This window comes from Athene noctua, chromosome 5 (genome assembly GCF_965140245.1).
Source record: "Athene noctua chromosome 5, bAthNoc1.hap1.1, whole genome shotgun sequence".
Lineage (NCBI taxonomy): Eukaryota > Metazoa > Chordata > Aves > Strigiformes > Strigidae > Athene > Athene noctua.
In genome coordinates this window covers 39,219,458-39,242,074 of record NC_134041.1, presented here as the reverse complement: position 1 = coordinate 39,242,074, position 22,617 = coordinate 39,219,458, and the positions used below count along the sequence as shown (strand labels likewise).

Sequence of the window (22,617 nt, the reverse complement as noted above, 5' to 3'; positions counted from 1 at the left end):
CATCTGCCTGCAGCACTTGTGCCTTCCAGCACCATGTTCCTCTTGGGTGTAATTGCTTCCTTTAGCCTCCACCGTGCTTGTGGGGAATTCTTGGTCTGAACACCATCTGCCTCCTGGGTTATGGTGATGGCTGGGCATGTCTCCTCAATAGGTGCATTTGAGGATCTTGTTGCTGGCGGCAGTGTTGGTGGATGACAGAAAGGGCAGGTCTGCCAGTGTTTTTCTTTCACCTTCCTCCTTCATATTAAATCTTCTGTCTCACTGTTTTTCTTGCCCTGTCTTCCTCCTCTGTATTAAGCAGTACTGTTACACTGGTGAAACAACTTCTGGAAGAGGATCCTTCTCCTTTATGGTACTGAGCTTTTTGTTAGGGATGTCACTTAAGGCAGCTGTCTGGAAAGCCTGGATCAGCACCTGAGAGCCAGCATACGTGTCATTCTGGTGTCAAAAGCGAGTCTTCCCCTTAGCTTCTCTGCTATGCCCAGAAATGACTTAAGTTGTCAACTAATACATTACTTCAGTAGATGGAGGGGTAAAAACGTTTACCTGTGGGAGTTTGAGTACAAGTACACGGTAGGTGACTAAAGAAAAAATGTGCAGAACTGAAGTAGTGCAGCTGTCTTAGCAATGTAGGGATGGCTGGACTACTGTGGGAGAGGGTTGGGCAGGCAGACACATTTGGCACTTGTTCTCCCAAAAACTAGGGGAACTCATTTTACTCTTCTCAGGCATGCTGCAGAGAATTTCTGTTAAAGGAAACTGATATTCCATTTGTAGAACAGAAGTAAAATTCTTTCATGTCTGCTGAACCCTCTGGAGATGGGTCCTGCCACATACTTAGTGGCTGTTACGGGCAACAATCATCTCACTGAGCTGAACATAACTCAAGACTGGTTCTCTTCTGTTCAAAGGCAAAATAATACAATGCAGAACAGTTAGTAGTTAAAGGTAGACTTAGAAATATAATACATGTACATATTAAATATTTCCAAGTAAAATTGCTAAACAGCAATTTTATTCCTATATAGATATCTGCTGCTCATATTTAACTTTGACAAGTGAACATCAACCACAAAAGGAAGTTAATGTGTCTGCACTGTTAATCATGATTTTTGTCAAGATGGTAGATCAGTGCTTACATAAAAGATTGAAGTTGTAGGACGCTGTGCTGGTTTTGTCTGGGATAGAGTTAATTTTCTTCATAGTAGCTGGTATGGGGCTACATTTTGGATTTGTGCTAAAAACAGTGTTGATAACACCAGGATGTTTTCCTTACTGTTGAGCAGAGCTTACACAGCTCAAGGCCTTTCCTGCCTCTCACCCCACCCCACCAGTGAGGAGGCTGGGGGTGCACGAGAAGCTGGGAGGGGACACAGCCAGGACAGCTGACCCCAGCTGAGCACAGGGATCTCCCAGACCATACAGCATCATGCTCAGCAGATAAAGCTGGGGGAAGAAGAAGAAAGAGGGGAAATTCAGAGTGTTGGCATTTGTCTTCCCAAGTCACTGTTACATGTGATGGAGCCTGGCTTTCCTGGAGATGGCTGAACCCCTGCCTGCTGGTGGGAAGTGGTGAATTAATTCCTTGGTTTGCTTTGCTTGCGTGTGCGGCTTTTGCTTTTTTCTATTATACTATCTTTATCTCAACCCATGAGTTTTCTCTTTTACCCTTCCTAATCTTTCCCCCATCCCACCAGGGGGGAGTGAGCAAGTGGCTGGGTGGTGCTTAGTTGCCAGCTGGGGTTAAACCACAAGAGCCATTGGAATTCTCCAGAAAGTTGTATACAAAGCTAGGCTAGTTTTGTATTCATGTATTAGGATTTGGAAATCAGGGTGACTAGTCCCGGATAATCTTAAGGAAAAATGGCCCTAATAATTTTTCACTTGCCAATTACAAGAGAGACATGGAAGGACAGTTTCTAGCTTGCAGGTGTGTAGTTACAGGAAGCTGTGAGATTTTAAAGCTGATAGCCGAGGTCCTGCTGTACAGAGGTGCTATAGATATTTCTGTCTGTAGATGCTGTGGGTATATTCTATGACCTTTAACATGTGATAGTTAATAGTAGCAAGGTAACTGCAGAGTTTCTGCTCCTCCATATCTGTATCTTCTCTGTAGAAACAGTATCAATAATATTTAAACAGTTCTTCTAGGTTGAGTGTGTTGTTGAAAGGGCAGGTGCTGAGCAAGTGATGCATGGGGAACACTGCTGCATTAAAGCAGTGGAAATGGATTAAAGCAGAGGAAATGAGGTAAACAAACTTGTGTTTCGAAGCACACTGAAAATGCTAGCCTTGAGCACAGTTTAGAGTCTCTGGAATTATATGGAGGGCTAAGTCATCAGTTCCTATGAAATCAAATCTGTCCAGGAAGAGTGTTTTGGGTGATAGTTTTCAGATGACTTGTGGTAGCACTTCTGCTGTCTCTTAAAGGTTTCCCCAAGCAGTGGTGTCAAAAATAAAACACTTGTCAGCACTGTTGATACTACTCACAGCCCTGGGGTAGCAGGTGGCTTGTGTGTCTTTCTAGAGCTCTGGTAGAGTGGAAGTTAAGCCTGCTGAGTGATAGTAGTTTAGTCCATATTTTGTGTGATCTGAGAGCTTCTGATATGGATAGGAGTCTTCTGAAACAGACATACAATTTGAAAAGTAGGAGGATGAGTACTGGTTGCAGTTGGTGCTGATTGGACAGAGTCTGGCATGACTGGTGTGCCTGCCTCTTCCCGGCACAGTCTGGAATCAGTATCCAGTAAAATCTGTGCAGCGCAAACTGACCCAGCCCTCCCAACGTTTGCAACAGGACTGAGTTTTAACATCCAAAATCTGTATTAGATTCTGCTATTAAGTGCTACTAAGGATGTTTCTTTAAATTGGGTTGGTTTTTTTTTTTAGTTTCCAGACATAATCCAGTGACTCTGAATTTTTTATGTTTAATCATTCAGAGTTGCTCCTTAGTTGTGTAAGGTCCTGAACTTCTATTAGTTTTACTAGCTAGGTGGAGAAGTGTAAGTGATAGGGACGTAAGTCGACTGTCTGAAGGGACAAGAGGAGAAGGCAACAGAATTTTAAATCAGTGTTTGTATAGTGTAATAGAAGTTGCTGCCAGTAGGACCATGTGTCAAATGTGATACTTTGAATAGCTTGCAACAAGTGTCTGTAGTAGCAACCTGTATGTCCCTGCTGTGAAGCAAAACTAGGGAAAAAATAATTGTGGAATATGAGCACAGTGGCACAAGGAACCTGCAAAAACTCCACAGAGGTTTAGAGAAACACCTGACTTCTCTCCAAATCATGATCTCTTCCTGAGGAGCAGAGGAGGAAAGATCATCCAAGTGGTCCAAACACTGACTTCAGGGACTTGAAAAACAAAGAGAGATGGAGCAGGGTAATGCAAAATGCTGTTTGGTGTTTCTATTTTTCATATTGATGTCTTTTTCAGTGCAAGGCAACTTTACAAAAAAACTAAAAAAAATCAAGATAGTTCGGACAAACTGCTAGCTTCTCTGCTTTCAGTGAAGCCTGGTATTGCTAGTGCTTTAAGAGTAAGTTAATGTTCAGTTATAATGTCAAACTGAAAAATTACAGATGACATAAATGCATCTAGCTGTGCTTCTGGAACGTACCAGATGTTTCTTAACCGTTTGGCATCCAACTTTCACGTCTGATGACATATTGATAGCTGATTTGTACTGAAAGCAGAACCAAAACTACTACGCTGAGTTTTAGCCATTCTAAAAATATTTGTAGGTTCTGTTCTTCTTTTAATCTTAGATTGATGGACTGAGGAATAGTGAAGTGAGCCCAGTTTTGGATGCTACATCTGAACTTAAGCTAGCTGATTCAGTTGACTTAAGAAAAACTTTAGGGTGATTGATTTTTCAAGGCAGCATTTTTCTCAGGATTTCTGTATCAAATTGTATTTTAAACTGGTTTTAAATATTTTAAAGCTTTCAAGCTAAACTACCATTTGGACAAAATGCACAGAAATGTCTTCCAGTGATCACTTCAGGAGTTTTATTTCTCTTTATACTTGCAATGAAGAGACTTCTATGCAAATATTACTTGGTCCAGGGTACCCCACACAAAATTTGGCAAAAATCATAACTTTAATGAGAACATTGTTGTGGTAGTATTTGGTGCACAGCTGTCTAGTGAAACTTTCTGGAAATTTAAATCAATTGCCTGTATATGTTTCTGCTTTTAAGGTAGATATTAATAGAAGTCTGAAAGTCTTTTTAAGAAAGCTGGGTGCCCTTGAGAATTTAACTTCTCATTATTTTCACTTCAGCTGCTACAGATTCATCATAACCTGGATTTTTACCTCCTTGAAAACAGTATAGTTCTTACCATAGAAAAGTTACAGAAAATGAAAAAAACCTAACTCCTCCACAGGATTAAGTCTCTAACTGTTTTTTAAATTGTGGCTAATTAGCTGTACAACTGTTAGAATGCCCTGACTAAGAACTGTCCTTTTCCATCTTTTTCATAGTGTAAAAGAAAAAATCTGTATGCAACAACCACCTCTTAGGTACCTTTGAGACCCTCAAAGGGAATCTGGTTTGCTCTATAGCATTTTCAGATTTGCTTTACAAGTGTAAGGAAACTGGATGCATGACTTCTCTCCTTACCTCCTACAGTGGGAAATCTTCCACTAGGTTTGTGTATGAACTTGGATGACAGCTATCTCTTAAAAATAAAAGAGTTTACATATATTGGCATATATATTTTTGCTGTGCTCAGGGTACAGTAACTACGTTGTCTCAATCTCCATGAATAGAGAACTAGATGATAATCAGAGAGATGTGAGAAAATGGAAGACAACTTGATTCTGAGAAAGCAGTTAGATGTGGTACTGAGGTGAAGCAATTTCGAGAGATGCATTATTCTTGGCTCTTTGTTTTTCCTTTCTACTGTTCCCACAATCGACAATTTCAGTCATTCTCAGTGTTTGGGTTTTTAATGAATAGAAAATGGCATCAGCGAAAAATGTAGGTAACGTTGTGCAAATGCTATGTGCCTGAGCTAGGATCACTAGTTTTTACTGTTCTGTTGCATTTGCTGGAGTGTGTTCATCATGTCTGGGCTAAAGGTTTAGCTGGGGCCTTTTAAGATGTTTAGAAACTTTGGGTGTCTAAGGAGAATTTTAACTTTCTTCATTCACTATAAGGTGATGCACCTTTAAATGTAACTGGTTTTCCTGTCGTAAAACCTCTCCTACAGCATTACCTTTTTGAACACTACAGGGCATCATAAGTTTTATTTCTACTTCTTGCTGCAGCTCTTGCTCTAATATACTGAAAGTATAAAGATTTCACTGCATGTACTCTAGCAGAGACTACTATGCATCTTTAAAGATAAACTGAAGTTGCCATAAGAACTGTGATTTAGTTTTGCTTAAGCTATGCACCACAGTAATGCAGCTTTCCTTTTACCCTTGATCAAGTGTGCAATGTCATATGCACTGTTTCGAGGTTCTGTCAGCCTTCAATGCACAGACCTGAGTACTGCCGTCAATTGGGTGGTGTGGTCTGGACCCGGAACCCACCTCACTGTCATGTTACGATGGTCCGTATAACTTAGGCAGTTCCTCATGGATAGTATGTTAATAAGGTTATTGTAAAGCGCATGATAAAAGTAGGTCAGATTCTTGCCTAGTGCTAATGTAAGATATTACATTGTTTGAGATGTTAGCAATACCAGTAGAAAGTGCTTCTGTGATTAACTGTACTAAGGTAGCTGCTTGTTCTTTTGTTCCCATTTCTAGGATTGAACTTTAACAACCTATAGGGTAGGCAAAATAAGGGGAAGAAGGCTTGCTTCTGTAAGTCTGGAGCTCGTGGATGTTTTGCCAAAATTAAAAAGGGGAATAGTGCCTACAGCAGCTGAGCAGTATAAACTATAGGAAAAGCTGTGTAAACACAAAAGTTATTTATCTTATGGAACCTGAAGGTAGTGAGTCTTTCAGGATAACTATTAAATAATAATTTAAAAATAAGCAAGCAAGAAACTAAACTCATTCAGCTAGTCTTACCTAGGATATTTTACCTAGCTTCTTTCTTGTCAAACAGGTAACCTCTTCATTAAAACACTAAAGTGACTACAGTTGACTTTTATTTCCTGGCCTTATCTGAAATAGGATAATACTGACCAGCGTAGTTACAGTGTAGCTGGTTGGGTTTCAAGTTCCAATTTTGATTCAGCAGTTTCCAGACAAATGAGTTTGCTCTGGCTTCACTGAAGCCAAAGCAGGGCTCCTATTCATAAGCTCATTGCTTACTTTGGATTAGGTATGAAATAATGTGAATAATGTTGTTCTTTCATTTGTCCACTTAACTATGTAATGGATTTGGTTTTATGTAGGAACAACAAGTGCTAGAACAGACAATAATTTATTTGCTTCTCTAACTTATGGGAGATAAAAACCACTTCAGCAAAAGACCTTTTTTTTCCCCCTTGTCATTTCACAGTAGATTATGCAAGAACTGCATTTAAGCCATTTCAGAACAGTTAACATTTCTTTCATTTGAGGGTGACATCATGAGTGCTTTTTCCAGGGACTTCTGTGGTAAAAAAATCACCATTTCTAGGTTGTTGGATATCACCATCTGCTTGCTTTCTCTATCACATTAGCTGTAGCACTGAGAATGGAGACAGTAAAACCCATATTATTATCTGTTGGCTTGGCATGCTGATTTATCTTTTGGTCGTGTATGCAGGGTGAGGAAGGGGCATGTGGTGCAGGGGCAGGACAGGTCCTTTGCACTCTCCTATGGTCTGTGTTGTGAACTTGTTGAAACTGAGGCAGAAATTTCAAGGGAGGTTTGGGAAGGGTGTAAAGATCAATACCTGCTTGATTGTCCTTCATAGTCTAACCCTAGGTAGACTCAATCTTACTTCACTATTAAAATGAAACCCTACTCTTTTCTATGTTTTCTTCTTAAATAAGGTTAGTATGAAGTATGCTGCTTCAATTGCACATCCTGAAGATATGCAATTTGTAAACAAGATCAGAGCCTGGAAAAAGGCAGAATTTCTTACCAATAAAGTCTCTCTAGTGTTGAAACAAGGGAGATAAGAAGCTCTGTATATCTTTCCTGAGTACCGGAGTCTCTAATATGACAGTGGAAACTTATAGAGTTAGTCTTAATTTTATTTTGGAGCAAAGCATTTCTGCTGACAAAAACACGATGTTACTTTGTAAAATAAACCATTTGCATAGGGAATGTTATTTTTTGAGTAATAAATCCTGTGATTGTTGTCACCCATCACTGAAGTTGCTTTTTCCGACAGGTTCCCATGCCTGAACTACTAGTCCCTGGTGTACTATGAGTACTACTATGATCCTTGTGCCAAAGTCATGAATTGCTTTCCTTCCTGATTAGAAACTAAACAAATGTCTGAAGTTATCTATTGCAGATATGATTGAGCACTTAATAGTTAATCACAGGCTGTTCATAATCATAGAATCGTTTAGGTTGGAATAGACCTCTAAGATCAAGTCCAACCATAAACCTAACACTGCCAAGTCCCACTAAACCATGTCCCTAAGCACCATATCTACATGTCTCTTAAATACCTTCAGGGATGCTGACTCAACCACTTCCCTGGCAAGCCTGTTCCAATGCTTCATAACCCTTTTGGTGAATAAATGTTTCCTAATACCCAATCTAAACCTCCTCTTGTGCAACTTGAGGCTGTTTCCTCTTGTCCTATCACTTATTACTTGGGAGAGGAGACCAGCACTCACCTTGCTGCAACTCCTTTCAGGTAGTTGTAGAGAGTGTCTAATGTATGCAGTAGTTCTTTTTTTGACTGTGTGGTGGGGTTTTTTCTGTCTTTAATTAAAAATGAGCTAAGATGTTCAGTGATCATTGTCCCCCTGCCCCTCCCTATGGAACTCTGGTTTTGGCAGTGTTTACCAATGCGAGTTTGTAACAGAGAATGTGGAGGGAGACAAAAAAAATTCAGTGTGAGTGAGTAGGAGAAGCACTAAACTGATAGCTGAGTGTCACCTTGGGTTGTTAGTGATGAGCAGCCAGGTGAGGCTGGCTGCAGTAACTAGATGATGGCATGTCTCATACTGCTTGGGAGTCTGCTGTATGACTGATGGACAGGAGATGAATGCAACCATTTCTCATATTTATCAAGTAGTTTGAGCTGATAAATTTATAAGAATTAAGATCACAGATTTTGTGGGGTTGAGTTAGATCTGATGGAGAGCTGATTCTGTCACCTGGTCTCTCAGGGCAGATGTTTTGTTGTGGGTTCTTTTTTTAACTCTTAGACTTCTGGTTTAGATCTGCAATGTGTGGAGAAACAACTTTCTTGTAGAAACTGCTCTGTCCTGTTTGAGGAGTGCTGGTGTGTGCTCTTACAGGTTTTGTCTTACACAGGTTCATCCATGTGAGTATGCCAAGGTAGTATGCCATGGAAGGAATGCTGGGAAGGTGCAGAAGAGGACTTGAGGAAATTTTGATGAAAATCATAAAAGGTAGCTGGAAGAAAAATTCACTTTAGTATCAGATAATCTGAGTAACAAAGCTACAGTTCTGTGCTTACAAACTAGACTGCATGTTATGATGAATTGGAAGAGTATATTATGCTCTGAACTTTTGAAAAGCTGAAAATAAGCTGCTGCTTGTGCCTGATGTGATTGATTACAGTGGTTATGATGTGTATAAGCACAACTTTCAAATTATTTAGGGTTTATTATTAAACTAGTATGGTCTAAAGTATTTTGCAATTATTCTCACTTTCCTACTGGCTTTCTTGAAGGTATATCTTCTTTCCATAAACTAATAGACTTTCAACTTCTCTCCCATCCAGCACTGCATGTGTGCTGAGGAGGCAGAACTGTAGTTGAAAGCAAATCAGATGGTGAAAGAGTGGTAAAAACATGTAATTTACAGTCAGTCCAGTGAAGCTGAGGTACTAGACTAAAGATTCATTTTCTATGGAAAGTGAGAACTATGGCCCCTAACTCTCCTTGGATATTTTCCCTCTTCTTTGCTTTTCCCTTTCTAATAACATTCTGAACAGTAGAAGAAACTGACTTTGGTACTCATTTGACTAGAACTGTATAATAAAGCCCTGAACAAATTTCTCTGTGCCTTTTCTGGAGCAATTATATGTCAGCAGACTGGCTAAACAGAGATGATGTGTTTCTGTGTACCTAAGGTATTGTTTATGCAAAGATTATCCACAGCAGCAGCTTGCTTTGGTGTTGGTTTCAGCAAGCAAGAAAATAACTGTGTGCACAATGTGTCTCTAACATTCACAAGCAATTCTGTTTTCAGTGACACTCTTCAGAGTACGATGGAATATTCAGGGGATGATATTGGACCTTATGTTTTCATTGTATAATTTGCCAAGGAGAAAAGTACGTGTGTGTGGAGGGGGTTTGAGACAGTGCTTATCTGTGGCATCTGGGTGAAATTATGAACAATATAATAACTATGGAAATCAGCTGGAATTTCATAAGTAGCTAAACTATGACCATCTAGGGCATGCTGAATGAAAAGGGTGTATCTAAAGTAGAACATGCTAAAGTGAGGAATGTCCATACAGTCTGGCATGAAGCCAAGTGCATACTGAATTAGGTCACTGCTTTAAGTGTGAATGTTTCCCTCTTTAGAAAGACATACTCATCCTCTGCAACAAGGAACCAAAACAGAATGCTAATATAATAAAACCAAATTTAAATACATTTTCAATTATTATGCTGGTTTATTCCTGTGTGCTTAGGGAATCAATGAGCTCTTTTGTAAGGAACAGAAACATTTCCATAGTTGAATATACATAAGCCCCTGGAAATGCAGAAAGAATAACAACCAGTTGCTTTTGGAAAACTTGCAAATCTTCATAAGCTTTGTATAAGCCTCACATGTCTCATTCTTTGGAGGTTATAGGGAATATTGCAAATAGACTTGTTTCGAAGGACTGAGATAAAGTGAAATATCAGAATGTGCAATTTAAAGATTTGGAACTTAAGCTTTAAACACTGAAATGCTGATCCCAGGGACTTCTTCATGATTACTTATTTCCAGACAATCTTGTTGTTCTTTTTATAAACTTCAGAATGTATCATGTGACACTGAATTAATTTTCCTATTGTGATTCTTGGGATCCTGTGTGCTTTTGCTAATTCTAGGGCTTCACAGCCTACTTTCTCTTGCAGTCGTCATCTACAGTCTGGGAGTAGTTACTGAAATTACTAAAATAGTGCTGTGCCAGACCTAATACATATCAAATTTAGGTTGTAAATATGCAAAACTAGTGCTTTCCTGAAAAGAGCATAGTGAGATAGAGGGCTTGTAAACCCTTCATTTCTGATGGGATGAGAATTAAGATTCTTACTGGCTTCATTCACTTCTTGAAGGATGCAAGATGAAATCTGTAGTTGACTCCTTTCTGATGACTCTTCTCAGCAGAAGTAATACTGGGAAAAAAGAAAGATGTTCAGATTGGCTCAGTCCCCACTGCTTTAGCAAACTAACTTAGCCCTTCAGCTCTCCATGTGGAATTTAAAATTTTAATGTTTAACATTACTGGTTGCACAAACATTCCTTGCCTTTAAAGGCCACAGGGAAGCTGTAGTGGGAAAAATGCTTTTTTTTTCTGGTGTCACATAAAAACTGTTGAAGATAAATAGGCAAGGCCTATCTCTGTGCTGAAAGGCTGCTTTGTTAATAAGATTGTCACTAGCTCACTGGAAAAAGGTTTCAACTAATCAGGGAATAATTAGAGCCTAGAAGGAAAAGAACCAGGGACCTCTCTGCAGCCCACCATGTGTGGTTTCTGTTGCTTCAGAAGCAGCTTATTGTTTCCCTTCCCTAAACACCCCTTAAGGCAGTGCTCCACAAAACAGCCCTCCGGCGTAAATAGGTGAAATGCCAGCAGGAAGGCTCAAAAATCTACAGTTATTCATAATATTTTGGTCTTGCAATGGTGATGCAATGCAAGCGCCGAGTCCCTGTGGAGGCGTGCTGACTTTCTTAATCCATGTTTACCATAACGATGTACATTTGGCCACAGTTAAAGTTAAGAACAGACTTGTTCTTTCACTGCTCCCTGCTGTTGTCTGGGGGGATCTTAATCTCCCAGTACATTGTGTCCTCTTGACACCACATCAGGAAATCTGTTGTCACTTGCTTCTAAGACATGAATGAGACCTACAGAAATTTAGTGACTCATCGAACACAGGGCAATTTATTGGTAGATCTAGAATTGAATAAAGGCCTACTAGGCTAATGTCCCAGCTTCAGGGGTGTATATTGCATAACAACAGTTACTGATTGTTTAAAGCTCAAGGTGCGAAAAGGTTATGTGACTCAGGTGGCTTAAAGTTAGAGATGCAGTGATTAACCGAATCTGGCCATGGTTTGCAGCTTCCTGCACTGCCCATTGACAGACTGTAACATGGTAGCCCAAATAATCTCTTAAAACAGTCTTAACTAGAAATATTAGCTCCTGCTTTCTAGTATATGCTTGCATTTTCTTTAATTGTCCTGTGAAAGTGAGGAGAAAGATAAAGGAAAAACACAAAGCTCTGTTCTTCATGTCCTGCTGAGCTGTAAGACTCAGTCTACCCTGTTGCCAGTACCAAAAGCATTTCTTCATAACTTGAAAAGCTGATTTCTGTAGTGGTACAGTAGTTGTGTTTGTGTATACAGCGATGCAAAACCACTGCTGATCTTGACAACAGTAATCATGCTGTGCAGTGAAAAATAGTTGGGGCTGGATTTGTCCATTTATGCAAGTCAGGTAGTTTGATCATTTTTCAGTATGCCTTGACTGGTCCAAGACGTGCCAGCTTCTGCATGGAGTGGCTTTAGTACAGTCTAGCATGTATCTAGGTTTAAAGAAACATATGGTTCTTTGCTATTAATCATGACTTTACCTCTTGCTGTCTAACAACAAGAATTCAGGAAGAAATGTGAAAAAACATCATATAGGAAAGTTTGCACTAAAGAAAACTTGGGATGATATTACATAATTTCTGTGAACTGGTTTTATCCTGTAGATTGCTTTTTCTTCAGTCTTCCTTGATTCACCACATCTGGACCCTGGTCAATAGTCTGAGGATACAGCTGGTGTTGATCACTCTTTATAGATGTTTAACTCACATTTATATAACATTGTGTTTGTGCAGTGAACAGTGACTAAATTCTATCTTATTTGGATCTTAAAAGGATGTCATCTAGAATTCAGTTGATAAAACTTACTTAGTTTGTACCAGTGTCCAGTAGCTTTACATGAGTACAGCAAGCTTCTATTTTCAGATAACCATTGCCTTTAAGCTCTGCTGTATTAAAAATTTATATGTAATGGCTCGGATTTATTCATGAACAGCACTAGAAATACTAATAACTGCTTCAAGCAGTCCTGTAGGCTTCAGCTGAACAACTCCAAGGTGTGCAGCTCTTGCAAAACTTAGTGTGACATGCATGCAAACTTTGGATCAGCTGTTGGCAGGCTTTGGTGTTGGTGGTATGAATAATTTACTTAATCTTTCAGGCCTTGTTATTGGAGCTTTCTTGAAAGTGAGGATGCTGAATATCATGGTACCACTGACACATGGTACCTGATTCTCACTAAAGGAATATCCTGATGCTGGAAGCTGAATGGAAAGGGAGAAATATTGCAAGGTGTTTGTTGTAAACACATGGAGTGCATTGTGGCACCGTGACTTATTTGCAAGGACAGAAGAGGATGGGGTTTGTGACTGCTGGCAGTGTTAGATAACAATCTGTCCAACCCATATAAAAGAGAATTGGAGTGGGAAATTTTTTTCTAGGCTTATAAACATACCAAAACTAAACTGAAGTTACTCAAGTCCCAGAACTTCTCCCAAATAATAATTGTCCAACACAGTTAAAATGGATGTAGAGCTAATAGATTTTGGGATAAATCTTAATGAGCTTCATTTATTTTACACAACCAGTTTTACATGAAAGTATTTTATTGATGTTAGAAAGTAGACTAACATGCATTGAACTTACCACTTAGCTCTTTATGCTGTCATTGAAGAGGCCTATAAACTGTTTAGCTGACTGTTGCTGAGTAGGATTTTCGGTATCTCCTTCTTGCATAACAGTGGTCTCTCTGCACCGTCTTTACTTCCAAGACAGTTTAGTCAGTGGTTTAAGAGGGTGACCCAAGCAAACGGTCAATGCCTCTTCATGCTAGCCTAACCAAATGAAGAGGTGAAAATGTTAGTGAATGGATAGTCTGAGGCTCCCCATGAATTTGAATTTCTGTTGAATTTGACCTATTCTGAAATGCTGTTTCTGTGCACTTTGATATTTAAAGCTGTAATACTTTATTCATGAGTGAATAATTATTCCCTAAAATATCAAGTCAAAGCAAATGGAAACGCAAGCTTCTGCTGCTGCTTCAAAATAGTTATTGGAATTTTTTTTACTTTAGAGAAGGGCATGGGTTTTGTTGGTGTTTATTTCCTCCCATAGAGGAAGTCAAAACAAAAAAAAAAAAAACAAGAAGGAATGGGGGAGTTAAACCCAATCAAACTTGATGAGAGTAGAAAAACCCTTACTGCTTTAGCCAGCTATGTGAAAAATGTATTTCATTAGACTGTCCATATTGCTGTTTCCCAGACACTGTGTCAAAGGGAATCACTGATGGGTAATGCAATGGAAATAATGTTTTCTAATTCTCCTTTTCCCACCACTTCCCACAGACATCCTTTGCATCCATGCGTTACAGCTTTGTTCGTGTGTTTTTCAAATGACTGGCTGCTTTGTAGTTCTAATATGCACCTTTCCTTTAATTTTAGGTTCTGTCTTCATTTTGCTGACTCAAACCACAGATTCCAAGGAAAGGAGGGGAAGTGGAATAAAATACTCAAGTGCCAGAGGAAAAGCCAGGCTAGCAAATGCAAATGACTGTTGCTAAACTGTAGACGGCTCTCACACATAGTGGGAGAAGAAATTGGTATTCCTTCAAAGGTTATTTACAGACTTTCCTTACTGAACTTCAAATAGGCTAAAACCCTTCAACTACAGTTGAATTAGGAAATGGGAATATGCTGGTGTCCTCCATCTCCCTCCTGCTCTGCAGGGCTTCTTGTTTGGGGTAGGAAATACTGAACAAATTGAATGGCATCAACCAAACTTACAGTTGATGGTTATGGATAATACAGGAACCTCAGATTTGTCTCTGCAATGACACCTGATTAAGACAAAGGTTGGAAACTGCTCGCCAGCTACTTTCTCAAAACTTATAGTAACTATTATGGTCATGCTTTCTCTCTCTTTCTAAGATTTGAACTCTTGGGTGATGTTCCCTGGAAGGCACAAGCAGATAAGTCATCTTTTTGGACTGGAAACGGAAAAAATATGAAAATGCCCAGAAGAGGCTTAGTAATTCAAGCCAGGACTCGTTGGCTATTAGTGGGCCTTGCTTTACTGTTCAGTTTAGTCTTACTCATGTATTTGCTTGAGTGTGCTCCACAAACAGATGGTAATGGATCTCTACCCGGTGTTGTAGGTGAAAACATGGGTAAAGAATACTATCAAGCTCTCTTGCAGGAACAAGAAGAGCATTATCAAAACCGAGCTACCAGTCTGAAACGTCAGATTGCCCAGTTAAAGCAAGAGCTTCAGGAAATGAGTGATAAATTGAAATCCCTGCAGGAAAAAAAGAGCCCCAAGGTCAATGGTATGAACTCCCAGGGCACCAAAGAACAAGCATCCAATGATCTCCTAGAGTTTCTTCATTCCCAAATTGACAAAGCTGAGGTGAGCATGGGGGCTAAACTGCCTAGTGAATATGGTGTCATTCCTTTTGAAAGCTTTACATCCATGAAAGTGTTCCAGCTGGAGATGGGGCTCACTCGGCATCCAGAAGAGAAACCTGTTAGAAAGGATAAACGAGATGAATTGGTGGAAGTTATTGAGGCTGGCCTAGAGGTTATCAATAATCCAGATGAAGAAGATGGACAAGATGAAGATGATGGAGTAGGAGAGAGGCAGCTGTATAGTGAAAATGATTTCATAGAAGGTATGTTTATTAGATGCTTTCCAGCCCATTAACAACAGAATGTCACAACAGGCATTTAATGGTGTTTGTATTTTGGGAGATTTTACCTACTTGAATATAGTCTTGTACAGTAATTACACAGTAAGAACCTTTCTTTCTAATGATGAGAATATTGCTGCTTCATTATCTTGTTTTGAGTAGGGAGCAAGAAATCCGTTTCAGAAGGGCTTACCACAAGAAGTGTGTGGGGAAGCTGTATCCACTTAAAATACCCAGGCAATTCAAAAATAATTGTAGCTGAAGTCAGTGTAACACAAGAGCTTATGATACTAACTGAAAGACTTCCAGTGAAACTGGGGGAGGTGGAAGTGAGAAATTGATTCATTTCTCTTGTTCCAGCATAGTTAAACAATTCAGTATGAAGCTACAGGGTTTTTCTTCATCTCTATTCCACTTTTAGTTAATATTCAGGCTTTTGACTCTCTTAGAGGTGGCATGCTCATATCAGAGGGAAAACTTTGGTAGACTAACATGTTCTGGTCACGTCAGCTGAAGAATTTGGTGTCCTGAATAGTTATGGGGTCCACTAAGCTGTGCAACCTTGAACTGTTCTCTTGTTCCCTCTTCAGTGCTCTCTCAGTGCTTTTAAGCTTAATTACAGAACACCTATTATTATAAAAACAAATATAGCAGTTATGCTTTCAACACCTAGTGACCCCTTTAAAAGATGTGTTAGTGGTAATTCCTATAGAAGTTGGCTTTCAAGGTACAGTGCAATGCTGATGAAGATAAGTATTCTCAAAAACTGCCCTAGTACCCCTTTTTTTGTTTACAGTATTAAATACAATTCATTACACCATTAAGAAAAGAAAAATCAGAACAAAACAAAAGACCATGTTATAAGAGCATTACTGTAAAAGGGATTCTGGATCTCAGCAGTATTGATGTCTGCACTGTACATGTTGGAGAAGGGTACTGTTGGCCTTGAAATAATCAGTTCTTTCAGTCTAAGATGATGTAATTGGTCTGTAGCTCAAAAAGTCTCTGCTTTTAACAGCTACTGTGTTTAAAGTTTAATGCAAGTACTCTTGGTTCCAGAAGGTGGGGCAGGGTGTGAAATCCACTTGAACTGTGTTGGTGTTAGGCTCTTTGTACACTTAAAACCATGTTATTTTGTCTGGAGGTAGTCATTCTTGCAGTCTTTTAATTTTTTTTCGTTGGTTGTTTTTTTTTTAAATATTAAGTCTGCAGCTGCTTTTCCTTTGCTGTTTTAGATAGTTCTTATACTCTGGTAGATGGGGTTTTTTTAACATTACTGAAATAGCTGTTTATTTTTCTTAGTGTACTGCCTTTAATGACTATAGACCTCCAGGAAAGCAAGTAGATTTAGGACCTCAGAATTGTACTTCATACTTCTGCCTCTAGTTGCACCAGTATATTGATAATTGGCTTTGGAAATCAGATTAATTTCATTTTCCTGTAAAGGCAGTCTCTTCAAGCATAGGGTTACAGGAACTATAGAAAAAGAAAAGTATTTTTATGCTGTAGCTCATGTGAGTGTGTTAGCAACTGGCTGTAGTGATATGTATCTCTGTTCTTTCAGACAGAAGTTGTGGGTTGTGGGAATATTCTATGGTTTTGTATGTGCAAATATTAGACACTGGGCCAGCAAAAAAAAGGCTACTTCTGAATATTAACAACTTTTTTTTCCCTATTGTTCCAAAATTTAGAGGTGAGAAATGGAACTAGTCAGTAGTGGTCCCTGCAGGTCCCTTGCCCTGCAACCCTGTGACTGGGCTCTAGCGTGCTACCTCTGTTGTCAGTTTGTGCATCCTTGTTTGATGAAAGTCCAGCTGGAAAGCTGATGCCTTTCTAATTAGAAAATACTGTTCCCTTAAGCTATCATAAACTGATGGATTCAAGTTTCATAGTGAATTTGGTGTGTTTACTGAAGTAACAACAGTTCCTGTAACTGTCCTAAAAGCACAATTTAAATTGTTCCTGAATTGGCTTTGCTCATTTAGAGGAGCAGTTTGTTAAAGTCAGTTTGAGTTAAAACAGTTTAAATTCTGTATCCTTTTCAATTGCTAATAGATTATTTTGTGATAAGTGATTTAGGACTAAGACTAGAGTCTTATGCAATTTGAAACGGGAGACAGAGAAATTTGATGTGTGGATTTTTTGGTAGAGAGAAAACATGATACTGCATTAGTTAATACATAACTGTCATGTTTTATGTTTAATACAGATTTTGCTTTTGTTCTGACTTGCAGGAATTTTTTCTCAAAACTAATGCATATCTATCTACAAAAACTTATCCACAAAACTGTGCCACATGTACAAGCTAAACTAGAAACAAGCATTTTATTCCAGAAGTGTTCTAGTTGCCTACCTTAATGGGCTAAATTTTCATGTGGGTATATGTTTGGTTCTGGGAATTATTTCAGCTTTTTTTTCTTAGACTTGCAAAGTACCAGATTAAACCTTGAGCTATGTAATCTTTTGTGGTATGTAATTCAGGTATATCAGTAAATCTCTAGAGAATTTGGTGCTGTTTAAACAAGTTTAGAATCTCTTTTCTTATAGACAGTTTTACCTAATGGCATCTCTTCATTTCCACTGAATATGTCTGAAGTTCTTTCCCAGCATTTGCATTGCCTCTGATGCCTGGTCAGTGAAATCACTGTTTTGATTTGTAAAAATATCAATAATTTTTTCTTATTGTATTTTAGGCTTTACCTATATTGAAGTAACTTGTGACAATAAAGACTGACAGGAATTTTAATCTGCCTATTTAAATTTTTTTTGTAAATAGTAATTTCAGAAATAAACTTTTCTGGAAAAGTACACTTAATTACTCAATAATACATAGTAGTCTGAATCTATTAATTCTTAATACTCTGACACCAGGTAGGCTAAAAAACTTCAAAATACATGCTAATGAATGCAAACTTTCTTGTTGCTGCTCTGTTTTTTTCTCTGTGCCCTAAATTTAACTGTTCATTCAGCTCCTTTGTTACATGCTCAGCCACTGCAGTCGCTACGTGAAGATACTCTGACTTCTACCAGTGGTGCAAGGAGGTTGTATCCACAATAGGGAGCAACCTGGTCAAGTGTTACCCGACTGATGTTATTTTTCTGGTGTTGCAAAACAAAGTAATAATCCAAATCTGTTTTGGCAATGGATTGAGCAGAGGGGCTACAGCCACATCATGGTTATTGACAGGCTTTGAGCAGTAACACCAAGTAAAAACACAAGATTTGCAAGCATGCATTACAACTACAAAGATAGTGTCTGAAAGCTTCAAATGTCTTTTCACAAGGCTCAACTGAATTGTCCTGCTGATGAAGAGAAAACCAGCAGGTTTCTCAGCTCTGTAGGACTTGTTTTGCCACATTGTTACCATTTCTGCTTTGCTGCAACACAGACGGAAACTTCCAGAATTCTAATTTTAACAGAACAAAAATCTGACCTTAAAGTCTTGTTCTGCAGTTGCTGTTTGAAAAACACTTTGAAGTTTTTTTCATAATATTTCCACTAGATCTAAGCATATGAGAAACGGGAATGTACTATTGCCCTTGGATGAAGAGTATTCCTAGAGAGGGTAAAAGCTGCAGTATTAGGTATTTTCACAAACAATGAACCTAATTGCTGAATTGGGCATTCTAAGATAGTCCTGGATTAAAAATAGATTACTTTGAGATCAGTATTTGATAATTTCAAGAAACAGAGGATAAGATGGGAAGAGCATAATAGTGTTACCTCTGTCCATCCCCTTTCTTCAGAAGCCTGTGACATTGTCTTGAATAATGAATTAAAACTCATTGAGGAACCTTCATGGACATCTGTACTTTACCGTCAACATAACCAGTTTTATATGGGATGCATTTATCAGTGTAATGGGTTTATTTTATCAAGAGATTAAAAGCTTTTCCATTGGATAGACATTTAAAATTAACATTTGGAAAACAGAAACATTAGCATATTTTCAGAAGTTAATTATGAGTTAGCTAATATCTAATAAAGGTCTTGTTACTGAATGTCTACCAGAATTTGAGTGCTGCTGTTTGGGTCCAGTTCTCTTCTGTGTTTCCAGTTGGAACTGGGCAAAGGGGAGAAACTGGATTTAGGTCTGAATCTCAAGGGAAGACTCCCCACCCATCCTTGGCATGTAAAAATTGTTTATTCCAGTGCTGCAAGCTCAAAGTCAAAACTCTTCCAGAGTCCTTGCCATCAGTGTAGATTCTGTCATGCAGATACTCCCCTTAGTATGTCCTCTATAAGACCAGAAACTGACCAGTGTCCTGGGAACTTCAAAGGAGAATATTAATATACATTTAAAAAAGCATGTATGTGTTGAATTCCACAGACCAAACACTTCCTTGGTAGCTTTCTTGGTAACTGTAAAACAAGAAATAGTATTCAAGGCAATAGATGAGTAGCTTTTTGCTTTGTTAGTAATTGATCCCCAGTATTCCTAGACTTAATTTGTTTGGTAAGAAACAGAACTTCTGCAAAGGGAATAAAGCTTCAAGGACCAGGAATAACAGCTGTTAAATTATTTCTGCTGCTTTTTACCACTTTGCTTATAGAGCTCTATTTTGGATGGCAGCCAGTGTATGCTAGTTGGAAGGTGAGATAGCAGGTTTTATTACATGAGTCAGTCCCAAGTGTTAAAAACCTGAATACACTAAGAAGTAAAACAGATGTGGGGGCTTTTTTCTAACTGTTCTCAGTTCTGGCTTCTGTGTATAGAAGCTTTAATACCATAAAAGTATTCAAATTAGCAGATTACCTATGGAGGTTAGCTCATAGCAAGGCGAATAATTTGACGACCACATACATACTATTTAAAAGAAGCGTGGTGCTGGTAGGATGTTGAGATCCAAAAGTCTGGAACCTTATAGTCCAACAATTGATCACTGGCAAGGCACTATTCAGATTTGCATATTAAGGTCTTCATGAAGTTACAGCAGCATGTTTATTTCTTTAAAGTTAGTTGCATCTAGAAATTTTTATTCTGCACTATAGCCTTCTGTTGTAGATCAACATCTATTGGCAACTGTGACATGCTTTTTAGAAACTTCACTTATGTTGTAAATGGCATTTTCATCTGTAAACAGCTATTAGATAGTAGAGAAGGGACTATAATATACAATACTGAATTAATTTATGAAGGAGTACTGGTGCAAAGTATTTGCCATACATTGCCTGAGAGCGTGGTGTGCAAACCAGTGGTACATCGGCTGCTCCAACAACCAAGAAGCTGTTTACAAGCTACAGTGATACAAAGGGTTAGAGTGGAAAAGGATTGAGAAGGATTTAAGACCTTTTTCTGCTTCTGCAGTCAACACTGAACTTTTTTCAGTACTTGTAATTAATACTGATTTGAAATTGTCATGCTTTTCCTGAGCATTAAAATGTGCATATTTTACGCAGCTCCATGTTCACAAAGGAATAAATGTGGATTTCTATCTCTTAAATGAGTGCATTGCAAAACTTCTTGTTTAAAGGGTAAAAAGTATTCAACTCGAAAAGTTAGATTGTCATCATTAACTTTCAGTGTGATGGCACTAGCTTGTTCTGCTACACCCCATTTCCCACAGATCCTGTGTGGTGATCATCCACATTTGCTATTGGGTTTGCAGTGCACCCTTGCCTGCAAGAAAGACTACATTATAGAGCTGAATATTGGAGGGGAATAGGAAGCTTGCTGTAAAAGAGAGGCTGTTGGGCAGATATAGGACAGAAGCAGAAGGAATGTCAATGAATGAAACCAGGTTTGGTTTGAGGAGGGAAGTAAGTAGGTTTAGGGAAAGGAAGGACTCTGCCAAGGGAGCCTGCAATATAGAGGAAAAAAGTTGGGGCCAGGTGATTTATGCATTCCTTTGCTTCTTGTATTGAATGAGAAGGTAATGGATGGAAGGGAACATGGAGGAATTCTTTCTAAATCCTGAAATAAAAAAACCTAAGCTGCTCTAAGTTTGAGGGCTGCTCCCTTCACGTACCCTAACCCTTATTGATTTCTGTTGCAAAGAAGACAGTAGCAACAATAAGGACAGTATCAGTACTGAGCACAAAAGACAACCCTTTGTGTCACCAAAACAGTTCCATCCATCCTGTGCCCTGCCACCTTCTTTCTGGATGGGAGGATAGGAGAGGATTTCAGCTGCTCTGGAGGCTGACTTGCAGGAGAAGCAGCAGTTCAGGCCTGCCAGGTGAATGGAAATGCACTGGTTGCGTGGTGTAAAGGCAGCTGCATCCATCACAGTTGGGGATATGCAGCTTTTCATAACTTTCTCAGTGGTCTGTTTGGCCAGCTCAACTGAAAGTTGTTTTGTTCATAGTGTAGCTTATGTTTCTTCTCTATAACTTTCCTTGTGGCTGAGAGGAGAGCAGAGATAGGATGAATGTAAGGCAATTTTGTTGGAGGATTTTTCCTATCATTGCTCCTTACTCTCAGGTTAGTATAGATACAGAATTAAGAATGCAGAGCTCAGTTCAGTCAAAGCCACAGATGAGTCTTGGTCTTTTTGTGGTATAAAATTAGAGACACTGTTGTCTTAACTTGTGTTCTTGACTGTTCTTAAATGAAAGGACCATGTTCTGAATGGGATGGATTGTCCTATCCATTAGGAGTAAAATATCTCTAAATAGGTAATCCTGTTTGTAGAGGACTGGCATTGTTTTCTCAAAGTGTTACAGCTATATAGAAAACTAATTCTGCATATGTCCTTAGAGGACCACGTCTTTACTGGATAGAAATCACTGTAGCTAGTCGTCAGCAGTGAAAACTATTTTAAAGCATTCCAGCATTTATCACACAATTTATTTTTTTTTTTTTAGGTACCACATTTCAGATTTTTCAGGCTTTGTCAAGTGAGTTACTGTGTCATTTGTTCTGCCCACAGCTTGTGTTGTGTTGATTGCTGGTCAGGTGATTTCAGCTTTTACTGTGCACTAGTTCAGGGGAAGATCCTTGGTGAAGGTCTTAAGCACAGGCAATGTTAGATTTCAGCCATCCTTTTCCATAGCAAATAGCTGAATTCCCTTTTAGTTGGGTCTTCCCAACAAATACTGCCCAAGAAGTTGATGTAGCACTGTAAAACTTGTCAATCTCTAAGAAGCAGGGGAAGCTGGAGTTTGTGTGGGATTTTTTTTTCAGATCTGGTCAAAGAGGTTAAGAGGGTGATTGTGCTTGGTGATGGTTTGTGGGTTTTTTTGTTTGTTTTTGGGAAAAACCCAGAAACTTTGACCCCTTTATTTTTCTCTTCTTTATAGTACTTAGGGAAAACAGTGTTTCTGAAATACAGTTGCTGGGATCTTTGACTTTACAAATTACTTGTGTGACTTATTCTTCAGGTTACTATCGTACAGAAAGAGATAAGGGGACACATTATGAGCTGTTTTATAAGAAGATGGATGGCATGGAATACAGGCATGTCACCTTGTTCCGACCTTTTGGACCCCTCATGAAAGTGAAGAGTGAAACAGTCGATATTTCTAGATCAATCATTAACATTATTGTCCCTCTTGCTGGAAGAACTGAGGCATTTGCACAATTTATGCAAAACTTTAGGTAGGTGCATGAGATTATATAGCGAGCTATATAATCTCAT

At 38.8% G+C, this 22,617-nt stretch overlaps 1 protein-coding gene across 4 annotated transcripts in view; it reads left to right on the top strand.

Annotated features, from left to right (window-relative positions):
- CSGALNACT2 (chondroitin sulfate N-acetylgalactosaminyltransferase 2) overlaps nt 1-22,617 on the top strand; it is a 34,470-nt gene that overhangs the window by 3,888 nt on the left and 7,965 nt on the right. Inside the window, exons 2-5 of one of the 4 annotated variants that reach the window (XM_074907107.1) lie at nt 8,391-8,488; nt 13,793-15,018; nt 21,845-21,877; nt 22,361-22,577. In XM_074907107.1, coding sequence (XP_074763208.1) covers nt 14,355-15,018; nt 21,845-21,877; nt 22,361-22,577 — 914 coding nt within the window. In that variant the 5' untranslated portion in view covers nt 8,391-8,488; nt 13,793-14,354. The remainder of the gene's footprint in view (nt 1-8,390; nt 8,489-13,792; nt 15,019-21,844; nt 21,878-22,360; nt 22,578-22,617) is intronic. The other 3 variants (XM_074907108.1, XM_074907110.1, XM_074907109.1) reach the window with 3 other exon arrangements.